Source organism: Vanellus vanellus (assembly GCF_965231255.1).
Source record: "Vanellus vanellus genome assembly, chromosome: 4".
NCBI lineage: Eukaryota > Metazoa > Chordata > Aves > Charadriiformes > Charadriidae > Vanellus > Vanellus vanellus.
The window spans coordinates 23,308,628-23,325,067 of record NC_138909.1 but is presented as its reverse complement, the minus strand read 5'-3'; the positions used below and the strand labels follow the sequence as shown (position 1 = coordinate 23,325,067).

General features: G+C 43.2%; 1 protein-coding gene across 17 annotated transcripts in view; it reads right to left on the bottom strand.

Annotated features, from left to right (window-relative positions):
* The window catches only part of ADGRL3 (adhesion G protein-coupled receptor L3), a gene marked incomplete at its 5' end in the record, with an annotated part of 336,607 nt that overhangs the window by 148,137 nt on the left and 172,030 nt on the right, over nucleotides 1-16,440 (bottom strand). For all 17 annotated transcript variants that reach the window (XM_082482753.1, XM_082482751.1, XM_082482754.1 and 14 more), the window contains one exon: nucleotides 476-556. In XM_082482753.1, the coding sequence (XP_082338879.1) occupies nucleotides 476-556 (81 nt within the window). The remainder of the gene's footprint in view (nucleotides 1-475; nucleotides 557-16,440) is intronic.

The following is a 16,440-nucleotide window of genomic DNA, read 5'->3' as shown; positions in this document are numbered from 1 at the left end:
CATGTCTCCTCATCAACTCTAGAAAAAACCTTGAGCAATGACAACATGGATTGAATCCAGGCCTGAACCATCACCGCACGATCACTTCTGTACCTTAATTCACCTGAGGGGCAGCTGAAATCTGCCTTTTTGCATCCTGCCACCAGCCCCCTGCGCCTGTGCGCTGTCATTAGGAAGGAAAGGAGTAAGGTAGAGGGCAAGACCTAAGGTATACCTGTCCCTGCAGAAGTAAACAAGTGGGAAGAGCAAAATAGCTTGTGAACAAGATGGTATGTTCAAAACTATGTAATGGGGCACATAGGACAAAGTCATCTCTCACAGAGCTCTCTCGCAGGAATTAATTTGCTCCAAAGAGTGTCCTTCGATGGAGGGTGGTAACTTTACCATGGAGGCTCTATGAACAAATGAATGATATGCACTCACACCTATGGCTGGTTCGCAATGCACATGCGTGGAGACTGCGTCACTGACTCACCCTTGGATGGCGGTCTCTCCAGATCGGAATCGAGGTGAATCGGTGGGGCAATGTAGGAAACCTGCCCATGGTGAGCCTGCCCTGTGGACAAATAAGTGTTTTAGTTCTGCTGTTTCCTACAGAGATCTATCAGGGCGAAAATAAAACATACAGTGTTTTTATGGCACTGGATTCAAAACAGGTTTGCAAGCATTCTGTTCTTTTGTGCATTTTTCACAATGAGCTTCCATTTTGTGGAGACACCTATGAAAAGTTGAAAACACTCCCATTTCTTTTGCTTTTTCCATGCAGACATGGGCACTGTGCTGAACTTTAGTTAAACCTGCTTTACCACTACCACATACATCTTGCATGATGTTCTCTTAAAAGGCCATATGCCACAGAAGACAAATGATTTCACACAAACCCATTCAATCTGTTAATCTCACTCTAAGAGGGAAGCAAGCATTTCTGTGTCACAGCAATTTTTGAAGGAAGAGTGGTATGAAGTACAACTGCATCCGTTTTCCCCACCTGGAGAAGACACAGATAGCAGCAGTTTGCGGAGCTCAGCATTGCTTTCACCTGGGTGGAAACTTTTTGGTTCCCAGCACCACCATGCAGTTCCCCAGTTGCTAAAGACTCAAGTCTTCTCCAGTAATTTGGAGGTAACTATGTCAAGAAACTTCTATTTATAATAAAAACATGTTGTTATAATTCATCTATTTACTGTAACAATTTACAGGGTTGTTAATCTCTTTTTCTAAACATGGAAAGTTAATGATACATAGATTACGATAACAGTTAGAGTAACCTTCTCGTTTCAAGTAATATTCGTGCTGCAATAAAAGCAGTTGATTCCTCTTATGAGACGCATTCCAAATAATTAATACAGCTCCCTGTTGACACTTGCTGTTGTTGCTCCAAGCAATTTCAAAGCTAGCGTCACAGGCAGCAGAGCAGCGGTACAGTCTTCGGGCTTCTTTGTAATGACATCCAGGAATACCACAAGCGCAGTATGCTGGTTCACATAATACATTGAAAACATCTCTTCAGGGGGATAAAATATTAATGGGAAAGGGGGAAAAAAAAGAAGTGTGTCTGAATGGGCAGGACATATTTACCGCTTTATGCTGAGGCTGACTCAGATAATTTGCATTATTAGCCATTAAAACAACTGGACGTTATTCAGGTTTAAAATCTACCGACACATCATAAATTCTATATTTGCTTTAAGTGCTTTAACATGGGAAATCTGCTTCAGGCAAACCCATAGCTAATAACGAGTTACCCTGCTTTCCCCTTCTCGTTTACATGTTAAAAACCCATTTGATGTCATTAGTGAGCCGAAGTCATCATTTAATAGCTGCTCGGTTCTGCAGCAGAAACAGGCAGACGATCTACTCTCACTCCAAGCTGCTCAATGTGCAGGATCAGCGCCCTTATAACCATACCCCATTTGCTCCATCAAAGATACCACAGAAATGCAAAATAGCTGAGGTTGGCAGCGAGCTCTGGAAATCATCTAGCCCAGCCCAAGGGCAACAAAAGTCCATGGCAAGTGTCCAGTCTGAATTTTCGTATCTCCAAGGATGGACACGCCATAACCTCTCTGGGCAACCTGTACCAGTGCTTGGCCACTCTCACAGGAAAAACAAAAAGGTTTTTCTTATGTTTAAGTGTAATTTCCTGTATTTCATTTGTATCTCTTGTCCTGTCACTTTATGCCTCTAAGAAGAGCCTGGCTCCATCTTCTTTATTTCATCAGGTACTTAGACACATCAGTAAGATCTCCTGGTCCAGGCTGGACAGTCCGAGCTCTCTCAGCCTCTACCCACATAGAGATGCTTCAATCCCTTAATCTTCATTGTGACCCTTTGCTGGACTGGCTCCAGTAAGTCCCTGTCCCTGGACCCAACACCCAGAATCACCTCACCACCCCCAGCAGAGGGGCAGGATGAGCACCCTTGACCTGCTGGCTATGCTCTGCTTAATGCAGCCCAGGTCACTGATAGCCTCTTTTGCCCCATGTGCACATTGCTAGCACACGGTTTTGGTTTTGTCTTTTTTTAAAAGTTTTTTTATCACCTGGTCTTCTTGGGATCAAGTGAACCCCAATACCGAAAAGAATGATTCTGCAGGCTTAAAGGTCTAGTCTGGAGCAAAGAAGATACATGCACAGTATATAAAAGACTACAAAACATCTGTGAGTTTGTTTAGACAGTCATTACAATTCAGTAATAACTATGGAAGTTTATGAATGTTTTATTAAAGCTTTTACCTAATATGGAGGAAGCCGTAGCATCAAATGCTCTCTTGTGATAAATGAAACAAGTTGCAGAAAGCTTTTATCTGCTTGCTGCTCATGCAAAACACAGTACTCCAAATAAATATAAAAATAATCAAACTAGGCTTCTGTTAGACTGTACAATTCTTGCAATGCTAATAAATCAAATTTTGGGTTTTAATATTCTTTCTATAAAAATGCAATGCAAACAATTGCTGTGCTTCAGTTTCTGGGCATGAATGCCAACTTAATTGCTCTTCAGATTCATCACAGTCTTCCCATACAAGGAGCAAAGGCTCTCCACTGCTATCTGTGGCCCCAATTATACATTCAGGATCAAGATACCTCGTAAACCTTCTTGTTAATCAACTGAATCACATTTTTTCTTTGATTTTACTATTATTGGCAATAGTGACATCTGAGAGGGTTGAGGGAAGGGAGGCATGGGGGGGTGCCAGAAGCAAGCCCTGGCAATGGGACTGGTACAGAAGCACATAGATAAAACTCTGAGTCAGGAGGCCAAACTACAAGATCGGAGTAATGGTCCCTCTGGCTTTAACGGTATTACGAGTTTTGCCACTGACTCCATTAAAAACCACAATTTTACCCATGGACCTATAGTAGATTTTGAGGCTGATGTCACTGGTGCAGGTCAAGTCGGTCGCAAAGACTGACAGAACAGGTTTTGCCAAGTGACACCAACTCCCAGTCTGTTTTGCATGAATTTTGCAGTTTCAGATGCTTAGTTCAAACCCCAGCTCTAGGAATCAGTGACTCCAACCTCCCCCTCTCCAGTTCCAGCTACTGAAAAAAAACATTTGAAAAGGGAATGTGAAAGCCTTCATGAAAAAAGAGATGACAGAAACACTCAACACCTCCCTCTCCAAATTGCCTGGTCCTTCAGCTGTTTTTTCTTCATGTTGGGTCTGAGCTGACAATGCTGCAGCACCAGGAGATGGGACATGGCCTCCCTTGCCTATGTGACCATCTCTCCAGCTGTCAGGCTTTCATTTCTGCCTGCACATCTATTAACCCACAAGCCTATTTATTTGACCACTCTTCGACCTGAAGAGCTGCCCACACACTAACCAGTATTGGCCTGCTACCTGTGCCTATAGGAGACAAAATGGATGGTGTCAGGTTCTTCCCAAATTTTGCAGGATACTCCAGAAATAACTGCACCTCTTTAAATAGGTGGCTCGGTTTTTAGTTTGTTTGGGGTTTTTTTGTTTGTTTTGGGGGTTTTTGTTTAAAGGAAAAAAAAAAGCCGTCTTCCAAAAAAAGGTCAAGATGTCTCTGCTGCTGATGGAAAGTTGGGCATGCCTCGTATCGTAACAGCTTGCACAGCCTTCTCCAAATCCCACCCTCACTATAACCATCTGGTGTTTCTGCAGCTGTCTCCCAGGTAAAAAAGTAAACAGCAATGAAATGTAATAATCAAAGTAACGTGCAATGAAGTTGCCAATTTCATATCTAATTGCTAAGGCTGGGCTCTGTTTCCCTTATTCTTCTTGCTGGCGAGGTCTGGCCACCGACATGGCTGATGGCCATGACTCACCATGAGTGGCCGGAGCAGGGCAGTGGAGCAACAGGCAACAAGGGCTAACACTGGAAAACAAGCACGGGTCAGTCCTTGTCTGCTTTTTTTGTATCATACCACAGCTATTCAGGTCTGGCCAACATTGCCTAAGTGTCAAAACCATCTCAGGTGAGACAGGACAAGCAGCAAATTTGACACAGGTAGCCACAAAGTCCCTGTCATCTGCTCACGCCACCTCTTATCAATGAGGACAGACATATGGCATCCATAGTTGCCAGGCCATATGCACGTGCTGTGGCAATGGGAAGAGGAGCATGTTTGGTAGCAGCAATGCTGGGAGCAAAATATACATATGACCTTGAAAGTCTACCTGGTGACACAGCCTTCCTTGGATAGAGGAAACGGGAGATGTTTACGGATTAGAAAGAGTGCCTGGCTGGCCACTATTTTCAGGCCTGACATATGAGATGTGCAACGCATTTTAAAAAGACAACAACTTAGAAGAACAAAAATAATGTTTTGTGAAGACTGAAAGAAACATAATAGCTTGGCCTAAGGCAGTTTTTTTTTTTTTAAAGTGATCTGGATGCTCATAGACAGAAAATAAACATCCACACATCTTCAAAAATATGCCCCTAAGTGATATAGTCATCTACAGATGCTATGATATAAAACTACAATTAAAAAAAAAAAATCTATGAATGCATGGACTAACCAAGGAAAGCAGCAACAAAGCAGTCTCATCTGTTTACCTATTAAAACCACTTCCCCCCGATCCTTTTTTGAAACATATCCACTGTTTGTAGCATCTAACAGGGCAGACCTCCCTCTTGACCCTATGCTGATTTTCCAGTGCCCGTGGCATTTGACTTTTCTAGAGCACAACTCCTATCGTCACGTATGCATGCAGGAAACCTTTTTGCCTGGCCCTTGCTCATCTTCTCCCTGAGATTTTACTGTGCACTGTTACAGAAAAAAACTGAATAGAAAACATAAAACTGGAAGATTCAAATCCTCAAAAGCAAAGAGAAAGAACACCAACATTTACTAAACTAAAAATAAGCCTTCTTAAAACATCTGATGAGAGACCTTTTAAACATCTGATTACTTGCCTCCTAAAGGTCTGGCGCTGGCAATGCCATGAAGATAAGTAAATAACCAAAATGGTTGGTCCTCACTTTTCCCTACTGGTCCTTTGCTCAGTGCCCATGGTACCGTGGTGGCCATGGACAGTTGTGGACCTGAACTGTAGTTCTCCCTCATGCCTGTCCCAGCTCCAGCAGCAGCAATGAGAAGCCACCAGGAGATGTATTTTTTAAACAAACATCCTTCAAACCATTTGTCTCAAGGGGTGAAAGTCCCTTTTCTTTACTGTCCTCACCCAGAGGCGATCACTGCAACACGTTTTTTTTCTGCCATGTCAGACTGCACCTCTTGCTCATTTTCCCACCCATTTTCCAGCCTCTTTTGGTATGTTTTTGTCTTCCATATGCTCACCATTTCTCAAAATCCTTCTTATGCCTAGCTAGAATTGCATGCAGAGGATTTAATTAAATTTAGTGCTAGTATGTCTAATGACCTGGTGCTTCCGTACGCTGCCTCTCCTGTGCCCCTTGCTGTCAGCACCTCCAAACGCAGCCATCTCCATGGACTTAATCCCTCATTCTGCTTATCCACTCACTTGGATCACTAATAAGTTAATAACCGTGAAACTGCACATCGATTCCTGAGACTTTGATTTCAGTTCTTCACATAACTTTTTTTTATAACAACGGGGTGGGCACAGACCAGGTACGCTGAATATATATGCTAAGAAGAAGTCTTGGAAAACATACTGACAACTTTACTAATATCTTTACAGATAAAGTATGCTTTGCATGTCGTGGCCTTTTTTCCCATGTAACTGAAAAATTCCATTTTCAAAAGCAGTCCAGTTTGTGATGATCCGATCTGTAAAAACAACACTAATTTTTGGCCACATTTCTTTAATCCTCTAACTGGTTGGTTTTTTTTTTCAAAAATCTAATTTATTGTCTAACTGAAGACTACATTCCGCTTTGTTGGATTGCAGTTTCCAGGATCATCACTCTCATGCTCTTTAATTTCCAAAATTAGTACATTTTTTTCTTGCCCTTTTTTCTCCACTCACAAGTCTTTTTGAACTCCATAATATGTAGGCAAATTTAAAAACATATGGAGAGAGAAATTAAAAAGCTGGTAGGTTTGCTAACAAACTCTTACGACGTGCCATTAAACACATTTCATTCAGACCTATTACTCGGCATATATTCAGACTTCTGGCAACCTTTTTTTCTGCCTTTCATCAATGACTATCTTTACAAAACATCATTTCCTCACTGCCCACCCTTTTCCATTTTGCATTAAAAGCTTTCTTTTTAAATAAAGCTTTTATAAAGCCATTCTCTAACTCAGACATGTCAGAGTTAGCACTGATTCTGTCCACCGCTTCATTTATTCATGGACTTTTATGGAGTATCTCTCTTTCATCTGTACATTTCTCTTTCATCTTTCATTGCCCTTTTAACTCCTTAGGGTAGCTGTAACTCATCCACTCTCTCTTCTTCTCTCCCTCCCAGGGTTATCTCCCTGTCCTTCCCTCGAAGCCATGCATGCCTCTGAATACAAGAAAACTGTCTTTTCCAAAGGGCGTTCTTTGACTACATTGTCTCTGCTGTCTTGCCATTTTGCCTCTTGTATTTCATACTGGGAACCATCACAAGCTTAAAGCAACTGCAGCAGGAAAAGTAGGGTACCTGTAAGCATGGCTGCGCGTAGAGGGACCGCTGGCTCCTGGTCATGGCTGCCTTCTAAAAATGGAAATTACTGAATCCGGCAGCCTCAATGGGCATTGACAGAGAGCCTACAATCCATGCCGAGGAGAGAGCTCCTGTGCAAAGCCAGCATAACAAGCAAATGCTTCTTCTCCCATACTGTTCTTGACAGGAGCAAAGTTATAATATTGCAACTCTATACATTGTTTAGCTAAACATTGCTTTTGAAACTGTCATAAAATATATAAAATATCAGCTCTTTCAAGTGCCAGTATTTTGTGCTCATGCAGGTAATTTAAAGTCTGTGTGTAGGAGATGCAGAATTTTGCTTTTTTTTTTTAACTAAAAACCTGCTTTGATACGTGCATTTTTCTTCTCTGCCTTCCAAAGAGAGGGTTCAATAGGAAAACTCACCAATTTGCAGACAAGAAGCAAGAGGTGGGTTCTCAACTGCCTGTCTCGAGCTGCGGTCAAGTTCCCCAGTATTGACCCAAGCAACCTTCAGGCTCAGCCATGGCGGCTGCCAAACACACAGAAAACCTGGGAGTCGAGGAAGAAAGCTCCATAAAGGATGCAGGGAGAGGGGTGAGCTGGGGAGATGTTTGGCTAAGTCCTTGTTGCACGTGCATCTTGTGTTTTAGATTAAAGGCAAGTCCAAAAGCAGTGCTTGTGTGAGCAGAAAGCGTGATAAAATGGACTAGTCTTTTCTGTGGATGTACTTATTTCTGCTTTGAATCTGTCACAACAAAAATCAGACTTAACCATGCGAGGAAGGAAATCAAAATGGCCTTTTCCGATGACCAAACTGTCCGTCATGTAACAGCCATTACCCAGGAGGGCCTAGGCTAGGTTTGAACTACAGGCAAAAATAAGGAGAAAAATAATACCCCAAAATGGGTTAAAAAATGCCTGAGTATTATAGCAGCTGAAGCAATTGGAGGCTTTTCACTAGCGGTAGCTGTGTATTTTCAAAGGAGCATTTAGGACTCATGTCCCAGCTGAAGTCAGAGGTGAAGAAGCTTCTTCAAGTCACACTGAGATTCCTTGTCTTGCTGTGAAAACATTGTAATTTTTGTTTTGTGTTTACATGAACCTCAGCCCTCTATTAAGGACTTAAAACATTTGATTTAGCAGCACCTTGGCTCCAGCGATACTCTGCATCCGCCAGCACACATCCCAGAATTTACCCTGCAATCACAAGAGCCTGGTAGAAGGGCCAGCGAGGAGGAAGAAGAAGAAGAAGAAGAAAAAAAGCCAGGAAATATTTCACACATGCCTTTATAATTAAACTATGTTAAAGACCTCCTATCTTCCCCTATACAGCAGCACGTGGAGGAAGGTCATGTCCAGGTCTGGCTTTCCCAAGGCAGGGAGCTGACCTTCAGGGCTGCATGTTTTTTGAGCTTTGCTACCAGAAAGCTTGCCCAGCAGGCTAAAGAAACACAACACATCATACTATTCTTCCCCTCCCAGATGGACTCACTGTGCTATGAAATACAATTTACCAGTCACCTGCACTGGAAAACAGGGGTGAAGGAGAGGGATTTTGGTGCAGAGAAGACCAAGGGATTTGGAGCAATGCAGTCCTCAGAGCCTTGGGGCAAATGATGAATATTGGTAACCACAAACTACCTAGTGTGGGTTTAGCAACGCTGATTACAGCAAAGCCCAGAGAGGTTTTCTTTGCCACCACTCAAAGATTTAATCTGATATGAACAGTGCTGGGCTGGTTCCTCCCATCCTTACTCTGCTCTTGTCCCAAAAGTAAAACAGGACATTTCCAACTGCCTCAGTGGGTCAAGCCCAGCCTGTTCTGCCTCAGATGAGGCTGAAAAGACTTTGGATGGACAAGTTAGGAAAAGCTTTTGGGGGCAAACCTAGCCAAAGCCATTCAGTTCATCTCCTGCAGAAGCAAAATTGTTCCTTATGTTGTTTTGAAAGGTATCTTTTTGGGGCTGCTCACTGCTCCCTCCCTGGTGCTGAGCAGCAGATCTTGCCATCAAAAGATTTAATCTTTGCTTTCCCTCTCTTGGTGGGAGGAGGAATCCTGCTGCCTCCCTGTCTGAAAAGTTTCTGCCTTATTTTTTCCCTGTTGCTCTTTCCCCCCTGTCTGTGCTCCTTTAGGGCCTGCCCTTTGCTGCTGTGCTCTCACTATTGCCCGCATTTCTTGTCTCCGCCATCTCTCTTAGCTGGGCACTCTTAACCAAGGGTGCAGTTCATGTTATAGCTAACCCATTTCACAGCAATCTTCCCTCCTCTGGGACATGGCCAGGCATTTCCATTCCCTCCCTTGCAGCAGATCTGGCAATTAATGCAAGCAGAGAGCGAGCAAGAGCTGATCTGATGGAAAACGACCCTCTGAAAACAATAATTACTAGTTTTCCACCGGCTCAATGAGCAAAGCCAATTCAGGCTGCTGTGGCGGCAGTGCCAGATCTGATGCAAAGGAACGGGCAAGAATAAAAGAGCCAGGGGCGGGATGGGGACAGCTATTAGTTTAACCGTAACAAAAAACCGCACATGGGAACAGTAGTGGCATTGTATCTGGACGTCCCCTCCATCCCCACACCAGACTCTCTCCTTGCCCCAGGGAGACTCCCACCAATTGCATCCTTTCTTCACCACCTTTAAGACGGCTTTTAATCCACCTGCCAGTATAATTTAGAGAGCTACGTCTCACAACTCCAGGTCAAGGGTTTTAATGAAAGCCAAATGCGTTACAGCATGCTCACTTCTCGCAGGCAGAGCTTGGGACACAGCCCTGTCTTTCTGTTACTTGTACTGCTCTTGTTCATGCAGAAAGGGGAGCAGTGGGGGAAAAGACAAAATCAGTCAGTAGCTCTTGCCATGTTGAGCTTAAATTTCAGTGGCAAAGCATCCAGAGGGGGTTGTCAGAGAAATCAGCTGAGATGCTGGATTACATGGTAGGAGACACATCCGAAGCAGACAGGTAGATCTGTGAGTCACCAGCCTGGAGATGGTAATTGAAGTGTCTTGTGGTTTCAAATATTGTGAGATGTGGTCCAAGAATTTGTCACTCTCGCTTTCCTCCATTTGTGACAGCCTATAGCAGATGTCCCCTCCAATTCTGCCTTTATTTTCCAGCCTGTATGTCTCTGCGTGTGTAGCATGGCCTCCATTCCTACATCACACCTCCCTGGTACTGCCTATACCTCTGCTGTGATCCTCTCTGTTCCTCCTCTGCTGCCTCCCAAGCAGGTGAGACCTTGCCTCCACTCACCTTCTACACCAGACAAATCTCTCTCCAGGAACTCATGATTGCAAGCCTTCAAGAAACAATTTCAGTGCGTGGGCCTACTTCTCTGGCTCCCGATGTGCATCCTCTTCTCCAGCTTAACAAACTCCATCTTCCACAGCCACACAACCACATACTATACAAACCTTAACTCCTATCTTCCATGGGTTTCTGTGACTATTCCTCACTGCGACTGCAGCCCAGAAAGGACTGCCAGACAATAAAGCATTACAGCAGCCTTCTTCGTAACAGGTATTTTTATCAACTGCTCTAATTAAGGAAGTGCAAAGAGATGAATAATTTGTTTTCCAAGCAGGTCAGTGCACCCTAACTTCATTAATCACTTATTTTGATCTGCAACGGGAGCCTTGAGACAGGCAGTACAGCCTGCCTGGCGCTGCTTCCAGTTTGCTGCCAAGCTTCAGCTATGCTGCAGAGTCCCTGCAAGAGGGGATAGACTCCATCCCAAAGTGAGTGATCAAGCAGTAAACAAGATTAACACTAAGTTATTTGATGAAGAAATGAAACAAGGGTGTGTATTTTCCTTCATGACCTAAAAGAACAGTAATCTAAGTCACTTCATCTTCTTTCTTATTTTTCTTTACTTCTGTCTTTCTTTTTGAGATAATATAAGGTATGTCTCAGCATGAAGGACATGGTTGCCTGTAGAGAGATTTTGACAACTCCCTTCAGAGTGCTAAAATGCTGTCAGCAGAAAAAAAATGAGCTGTTTGGGCAAATTGATCCAACTCTGACAGACCTTCTCTCTGTTGTCATGTTTTCTCTCTCAATCAAAAGCCTCCTAAAGAATCCATGTTTTCAGTTCAGTCTCAGAGAAGGGGGAGAAGAGGGGAGATCATCTACTTTTGCTGCACTATTCATTATTAACCTACCTGGATGGAGAGACCTGTGAGGAAAAGGGAGGTCTTGAAGGTCTCTCACACATCCCCATTGCACACGGACAGAGGATCTGAATACAACAGTTTCCCTAACTCACATATAGCAACTGCATACAGACTTTCAGACTGCCAGAAAGGGCAGAGTCGATACTTTTTGGGTGCAGCATAGGAAGCAGAGCTTTTAGACCTAAGTTTATCTCCAATGCCAATAACAGGCAAGCTGCCGGATCAGCCATGCAAAGAAAGCCTTACTGGGACTTTTTTCAATAATCATTAGGAGTCATCTCCCCCTTCCACACCCCAAAGAAAATGAAATCTAAGCATTTTTAAACATTCTCCCTAGCTGTGAATATATCTGTAACCTTTCCACATCAGTGACAATTTTGAATACAATTTTTGATGGTCAAATCCTGGGAGCACTCTTACTACTTTTATAGCAAAGATTAAGTATGCTCCTGGAGAGTCTTTAAACCAGCATCTCTTTTTGTCTTGCTCATTGGGTCTTCACAATTTTTCTAGCTAAGTGTCAAAACATGGTGATGTTTGTTTATGTTTTCTCTTTACCTTCCTGCTGTAAACTCAGCTGGGGAAACCCACGTTCATTGTGGCCAATTTTTAAAAATTGTTCTTTTTTGAAGACCCATGCAGCAGAATTGCTGATTTATAGATTCAAAGAGATCTGAAGGTTACCAATTTTAGTTTTGGTGAAGTCAATTATGGACTTTATAAACTTCATTGTGTCCCTTTGCATTGCTTCACAAAGCCAGGAACAACACAGGAGGTTTCACCACGTGTTCCCTTCATGCTGTCATCCTACACTTATTTCTTTCTATACGGCTAGGGACTGAGTTTGCAGTGGGTCAGAAATTGCACAGGCCCACTGACTCCAAAATAACTGTGTGCATAACACAGGTCCATACATTAAACATCATTCTACAGACCAGATGTTTCATACAAGGTCAAATATTATTTTTTAGTATCAGATGTTCTGTATTTGGAACCTAAATCCTTTAAGGCCCTTCAAGCGTGTCTCTGGATTATTCTTACGTTAGTTCTCACAATGTTACTGTAGGCCTTTGGATGACAGTTTTGATTATAAGTCTGCACACTGCCTAGAACAATAAGGTCCTGATTGGTACTTCTTGAATAATACATACTAATTCTCGCCCAAGCCTCCTTCGCACCGTTATGAGTCATGCTGGATGTTTGTCCTCTGCAGGGGCAGGAGACAGGTCTGCAAGGGCACTGCTCTGCCTTGCCAGCGCTGGGACAAGGCTCCTGAGGCACTGCCAAATTTCCTGATCCAAATGATCTAGATGCATACATGCAGGAGGAAGAGGCATGTTACACTACATCGTTTCTGATGTGTCTGTCTGGCCCCAAAAAGGACTACAGGAGACATACAGCATGACTGAAAAGGAAACCACAGGGTCTGAAAAGTACACCCAAAAGTTGGTGTGTTTCAGCCCAGTTGAAAACTCCTTCAGCTCCTTGTGCCTCAGGCTCCTGCTCTTTGCAGTGAAATGTGCTGCTATAAAAGTAATAGACAGCGTTAGCTCGGAATATTTTCTTTTACAACAGACAATATTCAAATTGTCCTTAGTCATATATTCCATCCCCTCTGAAACACAATCACCCAACACCTCAGTGCCAGAGAGCTATTTTTTTCCCTTCAGAGCTACCAGCCCTTAGTTGCTTTAATGAACATACAAATTTACATGTTCATATATCCTAGCCCTGATCACCATCTCAAGCTAAACATCCCCTAAGAGGCTAACCCTTAACCTTGCATTTGGGTTTCTTAAATGATCTTTTGATCGAAGAACTGACAAATTCAAGCTTCAATTTTCTGGCCAACCTGGCCTCCGTCATTGACATAAAGCTCTTCCTTCACCCTCTTGCAACCCGACCAAGGAAGAAGAAATGCCATTATTTCGACTAGTTACCTGAACAACTTGGGATTCACAACTTTTAAAGAATTACCTTCCCACTGAGGAATGGTAATGACTATCTGATTGCTGAGGAGCCCAGAATGGATACATGCTTGTCTTCCCTGGATCAGGGAAAGGATAGAGCAACTTTGTTTAATTGTTCTTGTTTAGGGTTATATGTAATAGCATTTAGTGGTTTTGGTGCCACTCAAGGGAGGGCTGGCTGGGTTGGGTCCTTGGGATTGAATACACAGTCTCAATAATACCGTCCATTCCAGCTCTGATTGACATGATAGTTTCATTTGAAGTAACATTGGCTGAATGGCTCAGTGACCACTACAGCAAGAATTGCATGTACACAAGAATCTGATAGAAGATGGTATTTCGCTTTCAGCAAGCTGTACTACAAATAAGCCCACTTGCTGCAGAGGGATTCTTGGAGCAGCACAATCTGCTTAAAGAAAAGGAAAAAAAAAAGATATTTTAAAAAAATATATTTCCCTTGTGGAAGTAGTTGTGACCCCACCATAGCAGTGACATCTTCAGAGCAGCATCAACTCACCTTTCTAAAAGCAGCCAGCAGTCCTTAAGCAAACCAGCTGAACCTCGGGCAAGCCTCAGCCAAAAGTCCACTTCCTTTCTACAGCCCCTGCAGATGGAGGGGAATGCCACTGAGGAAGGTGGCTGTGCCAGTCTACCCTTTCAAAGTGAGTTTAAGCTCCTTTGCACAGGCGATTTCTTTGTGTGGGAGTTCAACCTTTCATTGTCCTTCCCTCCAGGGATGACTTAATTAGAGATGAGGTTTCCTTCTCAAGTTACTGGGTTTGAGGAATCACGTTGTTGTTATTTCCAGGCAAATCAAACAGAAGCAAAGCGGGACAGTAAATGGTGGTGGTGGGGAGAAGTCCCTAAAAAAAAGATAAACCCTGACGCATCTACAAAAAGGACAAGACTTGCTCACCTTCACAGCAGGTTGGAGACCCTGACATCTGATCCTGTATCACTACGTTCAGGGAGCAAGTCCTCTGAAAAATTTTCCTTTGCAAGAAGCCAGCCAAAAATCTCCAATTAGTTTTGTACAGATGAGAGGCCAGATTGCAACCTGCCTGTTACTTGACATAAAAGCGTCTTTCTGCTCAGGACAAGCAGAGGTTTAAAAACCAGTAGAAGATTTTATTAAGGGGTGAGACCAAAGGAAGGGAGTGATGGCAAGAAAGAGTGGAGGGCAACAAAATATCTGTGCTGTGGATTGAGGGCAAATACTTACGCTTCCTGCTTTACAAGTAGTTTTTACCCTGGTACCTCAATCAAGCTGATTACAAAGGTTACAAATGACTGGAACAAGCTTAGAGCTCCCAGGACAACCAGAAAAAAAAAAAAAAAAAAAAACCAACCTGTGAAAAAGCCTCAGTTTGACAGGTGCTTGAAATGACATTGCTCACAATCTGGTGTGGGTAGACATTTCAGTGTCAATTCCAAGCTTGTACAAGCCAGGAGAGACAACCCCAAATTCTGAGATTACACCCTAGGACCTCATTGTGCCTCAAAGTCTTCACAAACTGTGTTTTAAAGCTTCTCTTTCCACTTAGAAATGCAAGAAGACTTTTGTACGTTTAAACAGAACTGAAAATCCTGCAATCACAGAGGCTGAGGCTCTGGAAAAAACATCACTGGGCTCAACAACACGATCACTAGAGTTGACAGCCCTGAAGTTTAACTTCAGAGAGCAAAACGTAGAGCCTGTCTTTGTGAAAATTTGTATTTGGGGGGAGGGGGGGGCATTTAGAAAAAGAAGCAAGCAGAACATAGCAGATCCGGCTGTGATATGGTAACAAAGTCAGGCTGCTGGACTTTGCACTGGAACAAATGGGTGCTCATGTGCTCTGTCCTACCAGCTCCGCTGGGGATAACCTGCCGCAAGAAGGTTAATGATAAGTTGGGAACAGGAACACCGTTAAACAGGCACAGCACCTGGGCAGCTCAGGTCTGCTCAAATTCATGGCACCATGAATTAGAGCCATACATTTTAGCTATTCATTGCATACACCAGACACATGCACAGAAATGCTGTGACAGCTTGAGTTGTTCAGCGGGAGAAATCATATTTGAAACAGCACGTCAGGTTTTGATTAAACTGGCAATTAAGCAAGCAAGGAGCAACATGCCCTGGGGTTGCAGAGACGATAAGCCAGTTTCAAGACAAATGGCCAAATCTTTAGGTGGTGGAAATGGCTGCAACTTCACTGCCTTCAGCAGGTCTGCACCTTTCCATGTGAGCTGCGGATCCGGCCCTCTCCAGCCTGGGACAGGCCCAGCAATATAAATGGTAATGAACTGCATCCAGCTGGGAAGAAGCTATTGAGCAGGGAGGCAAAAATTGACACTTTACAGTGATTTCTAATACAACACAGGGACTTGCAACACAGTGACGGGTCACCAGCAATAATCCCCACCTGTGTCAGCCTCCTCTCTTGGTTGTTGGTAGGCTTCTTTACCAGGGGCAGCTGGGCAAAAAGGGAGAGAGAGGAAGACGAGCAGATACCTGACATTACACTCTGACCTTACCACAAGCTGGTAAGGGTCTTCAATCCTGTTTATAAATTTCGTCCCCTTCAGATGCTTTTCTGAACTAAAATAATATGATTCAGTGAACTGATGCATCTTACATTTTCAATGGGTGCAGGACAAAGGAGAAGTCAGCAGTTCTATCATAATCTCCCCAAGCTGATGATCATCTACCAAAATTTCATTGATTTTATCTATAATGACCTCCTATTGAGTAGGAGGTCTCCAAGATGAAGAAATTAGAGTCATTTTAGGTCAGAGATCCTACTGCTTAAATTTTAGCTAAGAAAATTGTCACAGACAAATTAATGCACTGGAAACATCAGAACTGATCAATATGTAACCAAAAGATAGGCTGCTGTCAGATAGTGATTGTGTAGACACACTTTGATGTCAGCAAACCCTTTTTGATCTGGTCCACATCTCCCAGTTTCAGACCAAAGGTCAAGAATTCAATTTAAAATAGTATCAATACAGCACTAACACAGACAGAAAAAAAAAAACAAGAAATAAGCTGACTGTGGTGTGTAATGAAATGAGAAAATACCATGACCGTCAGAGGATGCAAACTACGACTTAGCCAGCAAACAGTGAACATCCAAGTATTCGCAAAAGACTGTGGTTGGAGGAGGGCCCCACAACCCCTAGCGGAAAAGCAAGCCTATGACCCTAGGAAAGCAGGAAATTCAGAAAGAAATTCAGCCCAGCTCAGGAAG